Raw genomic sequence first — 12,603 nt, 5'->3', positions numbered from 1 at the left:
AATATTTTCAATAGGTGAATGAATTGTTTGGGAAAAACCTGTATCCTAAGTTGGGGTCTGAGAATGTGTGTTTAAATCCCTACTTCTAGGGCGCTAGAGAATCTATAAACTTGAGTCGGAGAAATATGGCTGAAGTTCTGAAAAAAAAAACAATGTTTACCCCCTAAAATGTTATGATGTTTATCTAAAGCCTATCTTATTCTAAAAAGTAATCATCATACTAAGCAATTTGATTTCGATCGAAATCAACCTAATGCTATTAAGATAGTTGAATTCCAACTTGTCACTTTTCTAATAAAGGTGTTAATGAAAGTTTTACAGATGAGTTTATCAAAATTTGATCCCGTAAGTTTCACTATATTGTCTCTAACTTCGTTGCCACAAACTTCCAAACTTATTACCGTGCTATTAGCATCGGAAGTCCTATAATTTTTTAGTCTCTTCAATCCGAGCTCCAACCCCTCGTCAATAAATGAGGAGGGGTGAACCTTAGCAATTTTGTCTATAGCCACAATTTCAAATCTCTTTAATCCATACTTTTTGTCTTTACCTATTTCCTTTATACCCCTTTTACTTTCGTGACGTCTGTCTTAAAGGAGCTTTCATGAAAAACCCTTTCTCTCATCTACCAAACTTGAAACTTTTCTACCAACATTCCTATCTACTTTTCTAATTGTGCAACCAAAAAAAAACCGTCTGCTACTTCCCAAACAAATTTTAGCAAACCATTCTATTCATCTTCTATACAGTCAAAGTCTCGAATATACCCTTTCATATCAAACAGATCTTTTTGCTGGTCTCTCAGATTCACATCCTGAAGTCAATTTATTTCACATATACCTTGTAGTACAGGCAAATGGAGGTTTGACCCGAAACAAATTGCAACAGAAATGATTCTTACACCATCTTGTAGAGAAAAAAAAACTGAACAACATATCCATTTTCGCATATTCTGAGTCGACGCAAAATAACGGTTTTTTGGCTTTTAATGCGATTTTTTTTACGTTTTCCGGACAAAAATATAATTTTAGTATCCGACCGTTTTTCTTGAAATGAAGTATGATTCTGATGCAGAATGACAAGCTGAGACAGAAAATGAAGTCCGATTGGGTGTCTGGTGCAAAACAAAAAAGTTTCACTATCATCAATATGCGTTGCGGTAATTTTTGTAAAGACAATCAATCGGCACTTGTTATTCAACAAATGATCGGTTGTTCGTAAAAATACCTGAACTAGGCACTAGTATAAGACACTTCGAAGGCTACGTAATGCAATAAAAATGAAAATCGTCACATTCATCACTCAGTGTTTTAAAGATTTCAAAGTTTATTCCCAAGATTTGACTGAGACATCAATTAGACGAAGACCTCAAGTAATGCCAGAAAGTCGAGTAGAAAACTAGTTCCGGTCAGTGACAGTCATAACCTTTATTTAAATTCGCCATCTACCCCGAGAAAAAATTTTATTCGAAATTCCACCATCTAACAGTCGAGTAATACTTTCCGGTGAATCTGCTAGTGTTCTGATGAATGATTAGCGCAGGTAAGAAGTCGGTTTTTATAATGGTGGTTCGGAACTGAATAATTTAAAAGTTTAAAGGATAAATTATTGTACTTTACTGCTTTGCGTAAAATTATTTGTTGTTTCATGTCATTTTAATTTTTTTGTTTTTTTTTTTTTGTTTTACAGCGACATCTATTGAGAAGACAATCGTCCCCTGAAATACACCTTGTACCAACAGGTGACCTCATCATCACGACAGGTTAACTTTAAAAGTAGTTGCAATAGAAGTAGTAGTAGTAAATGTTGCACTAACAGTAGCGTTAGCAGTAGTGTGCGCATATTGCCTTTTGATGAGACGATATTTCCCCTTTAAGCATTCTCTGAAAGTTCCAACTTAATACCCCAATTAATTCTTGAGCTAGGCTAGTTTGACGCTGTGCATGCACACAGCGTCTTTGGATTTAGTTCAACTTTCCCCTCAGTATTGTAAATGGAGAAGTATGATAGTAGTAGCTCAAGTAGTATTGGTAGCATGCAAATATTGTCTTTTGATCATATCCCTTATCATTCCCTGAATTTTCCCAATTAATATACTTACTTATTCCTGTGTTTCACCCTTTTGACAATCTGTGTAAACATAACGTGTTTTCATTTAGTTCAACACTTTCCTCAACATTCTCTGTAAGGCTCATTTGAATATCCCTCGTCTTCTTGGAAAGTAAAGTTCAAACAAACATAGCCCTCTCAATAACGTATCCATGTGCAACAATGAAGTAATTGCCTTGCCTATAGCCGTTGTCTTGAAGACTTTGGGGACGTTGACATCCCTAGAGACATTATTACTGGACCTTTCAACAAGGCTGAAAAAAATAAATCTATTAAAATTTCTATCAGATTTGTTTTGCTTAATAACTCTTTTTTTTTTTTATAGAGAGATGTCTACTCAGTTGGAGCACTGCAGAATCTGCAAAATAAATGTCGAAGACGACTCACATTACACGATTATTACACAGAAAGGAGCTGCCGGAATTAACCAATCTAGTCAGATGCGAAGGGATACCGTTGTGGTCACTGCCGGACAGAAGGTCCATGAGTTATGCAGAAAAAATTATACACACAGACGTAACATTGACAATGACACTCAAAGGCGAAAGGATGAGTGGCTAGCTAAAATTTCCACTGCCAAGTGTGAGTTGCGGTCGAGTACTTCACAGCTCAGGTTTAACGAGTGTTGCCTGTTTTGTGGCTGCCCTGTTGACCTCTCAGCTTCACACCGGAAAGGCTCAGATGTTTTCTGCGTTCGGACCATAGACTTTGACAAAACAATTAAAGAAACATGCGAACTGAGACATGATGACTGGGCAGTCAGTGTTTACCGAAGGATATGCACCGTCCCAGACCTTCATGCCGCTGATGCCGTGTACCATCAGCTTTGCAGCAATAACTTTCGGACAAGCCGAGGGATTCCATTCAAATACGAGAACATGAACTGTGAGCCTGAGAAAAAGAGAAGAAGGTCAGGCAGACCAGAGGACGAGGTCAAAACGGATGCTTTCATAAAAGCGATGCAGTTTCTTGAAATGAATGACGAAGAACAGACAGCAGTCAGTGATGTAGTTCAAAAGATGCGTGACGCTCTTGAAGTGGATGTTAAATCTTACAGCAATGTTTATATGAAGAAAAAGATTCTCGAGCACTTCGATACTAGAACTCTCATCTCGACTGTCGACGGAAAGTCGAATGTAGTGACTTTCACGGATACTGCGTCATCAATCTTAAATCAGTATCATGTGGAAGCAAGATCTGCAGATCCCGAGAAGGAAAAAGCACAGTTGCTTTGCGCTGCAGCGAAACTGTTGAAAAACGACATAAAAGGCCTACAGACAAACAAAGACGACTACGACGTTTTAGAAAAACTGTCAACCACTTCAGAAGCTGTGAACTTTGTACCTGACAGCCTCAGACTTTTTCTTCGGGAAATATTTGTTGGGAAGACCGTAGACCTCAAGATTGCTAGTATTGGTCATGCGATCATACAAGCAGCTAGACCACAAGCTGTAATTGCACCTCTGCAAATAGGTCTGGGTGTACAGATGCATCATCACTTTGCGTCGCGATATCTCATCGACACTCTGAACGCAATGGGATTCTGTTCGTCGTACTATGAAGTTCGGCGATTCGAAAGATGTTCAGCCATCAGCGCAGTTGAGGATCTGGATGAAATTCTCCCTGGCGGGTTTATTCACCACGTTGCCGACAACGTGGATCATGATATCTGCACTCTCGATGGCAACAATACTTTCCACGGTATGGGTATCATTGCCTCTGTGACACCAGCGTCAACTTCTGCTAGAATACGCATTCCTAGGATTAATCCCACTGCCGATGACATAAGAAATGCTCAAAAGATACGCATTGTGCACCATAAATCAGACGATTCCATACTCTCGCGAATCAGATATGAAGGTCTGAGAGATTTTCAACCAGTTGTTAACTCTACCCTTGAAATCCTCTGGCATTCCTCCTGGTACCTGAAAACTCCAAGACCGGGTTGGAATGCCACGCAGCAAGCACTTATGGTGGGGAATCACCCAGGGAAATCGTCTATTGTTTTCCTCCCAATGATCGATCTCCCAGCTAGTGACGACACCTGTATTTACTCCACTTTGCTTTTTATTGTAGACCAGGCCATGCGACATGGATTTACTCCCGTCGTAACCTTTGACCAACCCTTGTGGTGGAAAGCCATGAAAATGGTCGAAGCGGCTTCACCAGGAAGTGCACTTTCAAAAGTCGTCCTGAAACTTGGCGGATTCCATATCATGATGAGTTTTCTTGGGGCAGTGGGTTACATCATGGATGGGTCAGGACTCAGAGAGGTTCTTGAACACGTGTATGTGCCCAATACTGTTCCCCACCTTCTCAGCGGAAAAGCGATCGCTAGAGCAGTACGTGGACATTTACTTATTGACGCTGCGCTACACGCCATTCTGCTTTCTGAGGTTTTTGCCGACAACCAAGCTAGTGTTGATGAGCCAAGACTACAATCCGAAGAAATTGTGGAACTCAGAAACCTATACGAGAAACTGATGAATAAGGAAGTAGTTACTGAGGTTGCAGAAGGCAATCCTTCCTTAGAAAAAATACAGGAATTCATCAGCAGAAAGAGAAAAGAACTGCTCCAGTGTCGAACATCAAAGCTTTGGTTCCAGTATTTGGACATGGTTGCGATTCTACGAAACTTTGTAAAAGGAGAACGATCTGGGTCATGGGAGCTCCATTTGAAGTCTACCTCAGACATGTTACCTTACCTGGCGGCTGCAGGACACAACCACTATACGAAATCATGCCATCTTTACCTCCAGCGAATGGACAAGCTCCAAGATACCCATCCTACGGTCTACCAGGCTTTCCAGAGTGGCATGCATGTAGTAAGACGTTCTGATAGATTCTGGGCTGGACTCTCCACAGATCTTGTCATTGAACAGGAGCTTATGCGCTCTCTTAAAACCTGTGGTGGCCTTACCAACGGCAGCGGCATGACAGAGGCTCTGAGGTCCTTATGGGTTTTGTCGCGACCAGTCTGCTCTACAGTAAACCTTCTGATGGAACGTATCTCACAAATTCTGTACGTTACAAGCGATCAGCACAAGGAGATGTCAGAGCCGATGCAACTGAGAGACTGCAAAGATACGCAGACGATTATCGAGTTTCTGGAAAGGGGTTCATCTTTTGAGGGAGATGTTCAGTTAAGAAGCATAGCAAATGGTGTAACTGCCTATCCGTCTGCCAACTTTGTGTCTGCAAATGTTGTGGGGATAAAAGAATTTGCCGCCTTTTGTGTACTGCGGTTATTGTAATTGTTTTTTCTCATAAAACACCAGTAAAGCAATTGTAACCCAACGCACATTAAAATCGTTTACGCAACACGACGATACACGACTCTTCTGGTTCAGAGGTTTATTATACGCGCAAAAAGAATCACTTTAACGGACACTGAGTACTGTCAACACGAACTGTGTTCCTACCCAGTGTCACTATTTGACAGCTCCTGCATGCTCCGGACTGCGAACAAACCAGAACTTGCGAAGGCCATAGCCCAGGCGGGCAACCTTGAGAAGCATTCATTTCCCCTCCCCGAAGGCACTCGATATATCCTAGACGGAGGAGCTCTGCTGCACAGGATACCATGGACAAAAAATGAAAGATACCTCGAGATTCTAGACCATTATGCAACTTACGTGACAGGAAAGTACCCTTCTGCCACTATCGTTTTCGACGGCTACGATGGTGGGGCTTCCATAAAAGATATGGCTCACTCGTTGAGGAGTCGTACATTTGGCCGTGAGATCTTCTTCACAGCAGATATGCAGCTCAAGGTGAAAAAAGAAGAGTTCTTATCTTGCAAGAAAAACAAAGCCAGGTTTATCTGCGCTTTGGCTGATCATCTCCGTGCAAAGAGTGTCTCTGTCTCCCAGGCATCAGGTGACGCAGATGTCCCGATCGTGGAAGCTGCTGTTGCCTCTTCACGGTATCACGACACTGCCGTAGTTGGGGACGATACCGATCTATTGGTTCTCTTATGCTACCACTGTGACTTGTCAAGCAAGAAACTATTCTTCGCACCTGAGCCAAAGTCGAATAAAGCTCCCCGAATATGGGACATACACACCCTGAAAGAGAAACTGGGACAAGATACTTGTCATCTGATCCTTTTTGCTCACGCCCTGTTAGGCTGTGACTCTACTTCGCGAATCCACGGTGTGGGAAAAGGTCTTGCACTGAAGAGGCTGATAGAAGACAATGATTTCCGAACATCAGCTGCAGTGTTCATGCAGAAGTCCGCTTCGAAGGAGGAAATCAAGACCGCTGGTGAAGACGGCCTGCTGAGCATATACGGTTCGTCGAAAGGAGGGAACTTGAACAAACTCCGCAGAGAAGTTTTTGAAAAGAAAGTGACAACGGCAAACTCTTTTGTTCACCCAGAACATCTGCCACCAACTTCTGATGCAGCCAAGTTTCATAGCTATAGAGTTTTTTTATCAAGTTCAGGTATGGACCGGGGAGCCTGATCCGGAACTGAAAGCCGAGGAATGGGGATGGAAGAATAAAGATGACTTCTTGTACCCATTAACAACTGACCTCCCACCAGCCCCGCGTATGCTCCTAAAGATCGTAAAGTGCTCCTGTCGTGTACAGTGTAGTTCAGCGAGGTGTAGCTGCTTTAAAAACGGCTTAGTTTGTACTTCAGCATGCAGAACCTGCAAGGGAACAATGTGTTCCAACTCCCCAAAACTCGACAGCAACAATGATGAAGAGAACCTAGAACCCTAGTCGTTAATCCATTCCAAATGAAAAAGTTGTGAAACTAGTCGGAATCTGATTCTCTATTTTGTATTTTTTATAAGATTGATTCTATTTAATAGACTGTGAAGATTAGACACTATGGGTTGACCCTAAATTGTATACGAAGAGTGTTTTAAGTTTGATTTACGATACTGACCACTGAAAACCAGTTCGGTTTGTAATTCACTTTCCCTAATTATTTTCTAAAAAAATGTAGATCATTCATTAATGATTACGATTTTTTTCTGGTTCAGTGAACAACCTATTTGATTCTATTTTCGATCTCAGCTCGTGATTCTACGTCAGAACCACACTTTCATTCAAGAAAATCGGGCTACAACGAAAATTGTATTTTTTAGGCGAAAAAAGTCGAAAAAATACAGTTACTTTTTTTATGGTGCTTCTTACGCTAAATCCGACTTCGTTTTCGGTCTCGCCATGTTATTTTGGGTTAGAATCATACTTCCGTTCAAGAAAAACCGATGTCCACGAAAATTGCGATATTTATTCGAATAACGAAAAAAATAGCATTAAAAGCCAAAAAACCGTTATTTTGCGTCGACTCAGAATATGCGAAAATGGATATGTTGTTCAGTTTTTTTTTCTCTACAAGATGGTGTAAGAATCATTTCTGTTGCAATTTGTTTCGGGTCGACCTCTTTTTGGAGCTCATTTTCCTGTACTATTGATAAATATACATACCCAGATATACAAAATCCAGTTATAAGTGGAGTAACAGTCAAAAGACGTTATCTCCAGTAAAGATACTTTCCTGAAAGGGTTTGGAACCAATGCCAGACGACATACATCACGCTTCCCGAATAAGTTATTGAGCCACTATTATTATTACTATCCCAGTTCAATCTGGGGTATCCAGTCTATCTCTTATATCGTTGCAGGCCGTTTAGCAGTATTATTCCAGACATAAAACTTTCTTCGTCCTAAAGATATGTTCACGCCACTAAGCCTCCTCTTTCATCACACATATAGCGAGCGGAATCGAGCATTCAAAGAAAATCGTTAGGCGCCTCGCCACAAAGCTTTGTAACTAAAATTATACTAAACAATTTCTCTGACAAACGTCTAGCATGTCTTCCTCATCTTTTTTTAGCGCCCTTACTTTTAACCATACTTTGCTATCTTCTCGAATATCCCAGCTTTTCCCTTATATTTGCTGTTAAATTAAAAAAAAATACAGCCAAATTGGCAATTTGCAATGAACAATGAACTCTTTTCAAGAAAATTTGTTATGAGTGAAGCGTGAAATTCAGTGGAACCTTTTGGTGTATTTGAGGTGGAGCTACGTTTTGCAGGCTACGTGTAATTTCAACTTTGAAATTTTATTTCAGCTAATTGCACCTCCTCTTCATCTTTAAATTTCCTCTAAACATTTATTAGAAAAACTTTGATTTTTATCTATTTACATTATTTCTGTGCCTAATTGGCATTTTTTTTTCAGATATTAACAGCATTCGTGCTCAATAATCAGTTTTTTTTAATAGTAGAACTCAATGTTAATCAGAAGTAGAGACGCTCTGAAGCATTTGTGGTAGGAGTAATTATGGTAGCATTAGATCTGGTTGTATTGGTCGTATTAGGAAGCGTAGGGGTGGGAGAAATGAAGAGTAAGAGGCGATTGGTACTTTGGTGAAAAGCGAGCACTACTTATAGAATTATGTAATTCTGGACTTGGGATTCAGGATTCTCATGTTGGTAATTGTAGCCTAATTTATTCTTAATGAAAATTTTAGTGAAAATTTAGCGGTATTTGTTAAATTTGTAATAAATGTGTCTGCAACATGGACCTGGTCGTGGGGGTCGTATTGGGAAGCGCAAGGGTGGGAAAAACAAAACGTGGGAGGTGAGTGGGATTTTGGTGGAAAGCGAACACCACGTGAAGAGTTATCTAATTCTAGATTTAGGATTCAGGATTCTCATGTTGGTAATTGTAGCCTAATTTATTCTTAAAGAGAATTTTGATGAAAATTAAACGCTATTTGTTAAATTTTTAATAAATGCGTCTGCAACTTGGAGTTTTACACTGCAATATTACTTTCATATTTTTGATCTTTAAGAGCTGCAGAAATCCTTAAATACAAACAAAGGTGAAAATAAAACGCAAATTGTGAGAAACGCGCTTTGGGTATTTTATTTTAACATCTATAGTGGAAGGCGTCTGGGCCCTAGGGATCAGTAAGTACGCACATCAAGATAGGTGCATAGTTGTAATTTCAGCCCGGTATAATATTTACACCTTTCTAATAAGACTTATCAGCTAGATACCTTTGTTTAAAATTCGACTATTTAAAAATTTCCAGATTTCTCGACAACAGCAATATGCGTCTATTTTTGACAGCGAAAGCACGATATCTTAACTATAGACTTCAAAGACCTTAAATACCGTGTTTGATGGAAATAATACATCAAGACTGAAATATGTACTTAAAATGTTTTTATTTGGGAAAGCAATTACATCATTTGAGATCATTTCCTAAATGATCGCCTGAACGATCACGGGTAAAAACAGGAGCGACATGTCTATATTTGTCAAGTTACAAGGAAAGACAAAGGGGGATTGCGTTCCGTTTTATGCAAACAAGTTATAATACGTCCATAACACATCCACTTTTTTAATGAACGTTAATTACGTTTATTACGATCAACGTTCTTGCATTGACTATGAGGAAAACTATGGCGTAGACTTTGAGCCTGTAAAAACATGAAAATATGTGATACGCTCTTTCGTTTTTGGCTCGATGCTAAACAGCCCGAAATAGTTTTTCAGTCTGTATAGCATCAATGCTGACAACAATGATTTTTCATGAAGCTTTTTTTTTTTCTCGGATTCGATGGACAAGGAAAAAGGCATAGCCTATTTATTTTTTTTTTATTTTTTTATTTCTTTTTTAATTTTTATATTCACGGCGCCAGGTACTTAAAGGTAACTAATATACCGCTATTCAATCACCTCGTTTTGAAACCTCGAGGTTTTAAATGTCTTTTGAACCTTCTTTTGAAACAGTCAACAGAGGGATTTGCAGGAATAACATCCACAGGAAGATCGTTCCAGATAGAAGTGTAACGCCGGATGAAGCTCTTCCTCAAGTACTCGGTTGTTGGCATGACCTCCTTTAGATAATTGAACCGATTTGTGTGCCTTCGTGTCTGCCTTGTCGGTTGGACACAGGGGGGAACAATGCCAGAGAGCTCGTTTGAGGGAGGCGAATTTCATTTAGAGGCTAGAGGGAGTCATGTGTGAAGGCGCAGCCCGCCCTGTTTGCTCTATTTTGGATCTTCTAGAGTGGTGCTAACAGCGTTTTCGGGTAACCAGAACAAAGCGGGCATCCATATTCAGCTGTGGGTCTGATGCAGGACTTGTTTTGCAGCGAAGAGAATCTCCGAGCTTTCTTATGCAGGAGGTTCTCACCCGATCAAGGTGGATTATTCCAAGATATATCGGTAGAAAAATGAATCCCCAGTAGACGAAGAACGTCAACTCTCTTCATTTTTTTTTTTTTGAAAATGAAACTGGGGTGTTCACGCGGTACCTTTAATCGGGTTATAAGAAGCTCCTTTGTTTTCGATCCATTAAAGTTGATCATCAATGTATCAGACTTCTTTTAGATTCTATAAAGATTCATCTGTAGGGAAAAGGGAGGCTAGTGTTTGGTCTTCGTGTTTTGGGATGGCTGTGTATGTGTGGTATCGTCGGTAAAGTGATGCAGAGGGCTTGCAAGGTTGTCTCTTATGTCATTTATGTAGATAAGGAACAGTGTAGGTCCCAAGACACTGCCCTGGGGAACCCCTGCTATCACTGAGGAATAAGAAAGCTTACATGTGCAATGACAGCAACGTTGTCACTTGTGACAGCATGAGCGTCTACCTTAAAGGAGTCAGGGTGATCTGTAAGGAAGAGGTCAGGACGAGATAATCCCTTTGGGCCGTGATACGTGTCAAAATCGACAAGTTGTTCCACCCCGTATAAGAAAGATAGATCATACAGGTCCAACCCCTCCATGTCAGTATTTTTGCTGCAAAGCAAAACGCTATGATGGACGTTGAAGTCTCCATGGAAGATAATGGCAGACTTAACGTACTTGCCACGAATGTATTCAAGGGAGGCTTCAAGATAGCTGGTGATCTGGCAGATTGGAGGGTTATATGCGGTACCAACAATCACGGACTTATTTGGGAGGGTCGCCCTAGCCCACAGAGCTTCTTCGCCTGCTGAATCTGGTATATTTGGGCATGAATATGATATATGGCTCTGAGGATAAACAGGAACACCTCCTCCTCGGTATTTAGCGTCGTCACTATATTCACGATCTCGCCTGACGAGCGTGTATCCCTGTATGGCAACCTCACTACTCTGTATGTCATGGTTGAGATTGCTCTCAGTGATGCCCATGACAGACGGTTTGACCAAGTTCACTAAATATAGGAATCTGTTAAACTTATATCTAAGAGAACGTGCATTGAAGTGGACCACCGTGAACAGGTCTGTTTGGGTGGTCGGTAGACGTGCTAAAGATCGTCTACAAAAGGTCTGTTTTGTCCGAGGCTTTTTGTTATTGCCAATCATAACCAGGTAAAAGAAGCTTTGTTGAGTGGTTAGCCCGACAAGACCTATGCATCTATAACCATGCCTCAATAGACGGGGAACGGTGCCAGAATGCACCTCATTACCGCATCTTCAACTTGGAGGTAGTACCCCATAAGGGGTTAGGATTCGGCACAAATGCCTTTCCCCATTTAATTATTTGTTACTGTTTTTTTCAAATTTAATTTTTAGCTCCGCCAAATTCGACTGAAAAAAATAGAAAACAAAAAATACAGGTTTTACGGAAGCCAGGTTACAAATAAAAGAACTAATAGTTAAGATTATACTTAGGTCATTATCAAACAGATCAATATATGTATATATACATATATATTCTTTAGTACAGAATAAAATTAATTAGCCCACTTTAATTTTTATAATACTTTTAATGCATAATATTCCCAATAGGTAACGTCAGAGACTATGGCACACTTTAAATTTTGCACTCATAAGTAACCTAAATAAATTTACACAAAACACTGAAAATTAAAACATAAGAACTTAATGCTTTAAGAAGTTTACAATATATACCTTAAATAGAAATTCCATCTGCCCTTTGGGTACTACTAGTTCCGTGCTCACGCCCAGAGTGCCAGACAGTCGAATCCAGACATTAGCACTCGTTGTTGATGCGTTGAACTTCCGCGAAGGGACAATTAGTATACGGTAAGATATGACTGGAATTGTAACATAAAAAAAACCTTTAATATATATAAAAGCCTATTGCACAAGGATTTAAAAAAAAAAAAGAATTTCTCTATTTCCCCACGATAATTCATCTGAGAGCTTCAATGTCTTTCTTACCTGTTTTGTTCTTGATATGATGAAGGAATACACCCCAAGTTGAACTTCAACAGTTGGCTTAGGGCAGCTGAAGACAAGTCACGTTAAGAGTCAAGTCTTAGCTGATTCCAGAGATTAACTTCTCTTCAAATTAATTTAAAGAACACTTTCCAAAAATATGTTTTTCAAATAGATTTTTCAAATAGCAAATAATTTCCAAAAAGATGTTTATCAAATAAAAATGAATTCATATTAAAACCTAAGACCAGCAGACATAAAGTTATATAAAAATTTAACCTAAAAACAAACAGGGATTACTAACGATGAATAACGAAACTCAAAACGAACAGACAGGGCGAAGAACAAATGAT

At 39.8% G+C, this 12,603-nt stretch overlaps 1 protein-coding gene across 1 annotated transcript in view; it reads right to left on the bottom strand.

The window, feature by feature from the left end:
- The window catches only part of pns (DENN domain containing pinstripe), a 228,216-nt gene that overhangs the window by 38,685 nt on the left and 176,928 nt on the right, over positions 1-12,603 (bottom strand). Inside the window, exon 17 of the mRNA XM_089094997.1 lies at positions 11,981-12,150. Within this exon, the coding sequence (XP_088951123.1) occupies positions 11,981-12,150 (170 nt within the window). The remainder of the gene's footprint in view (positions 1-11,980; positions 12,151-12,603) is intronic.

The sequence above is a fragment of the Artemia sp. Qi Xiang Cuo genome, chromosome 9, assembly GCF_049724085.1.
Source record: "Artemia sp. Qi Xiang Cuo chromosome 9, ASM4972408v1, whole genome shotgun sequence".
Classification (NCBI taxonomy): Eukaryota; Metazoa; Arthropoda; class Branchiopoda; order Anostraca; family Artemiidae; genus Artemia; species Artemia sp. Qi Xiang Cuo.
The sequence above is the reverse complement of the archived record's forward strand: the minus strand, read 5'-3'. Positions and strand labels throughout refer to the sequence as shown.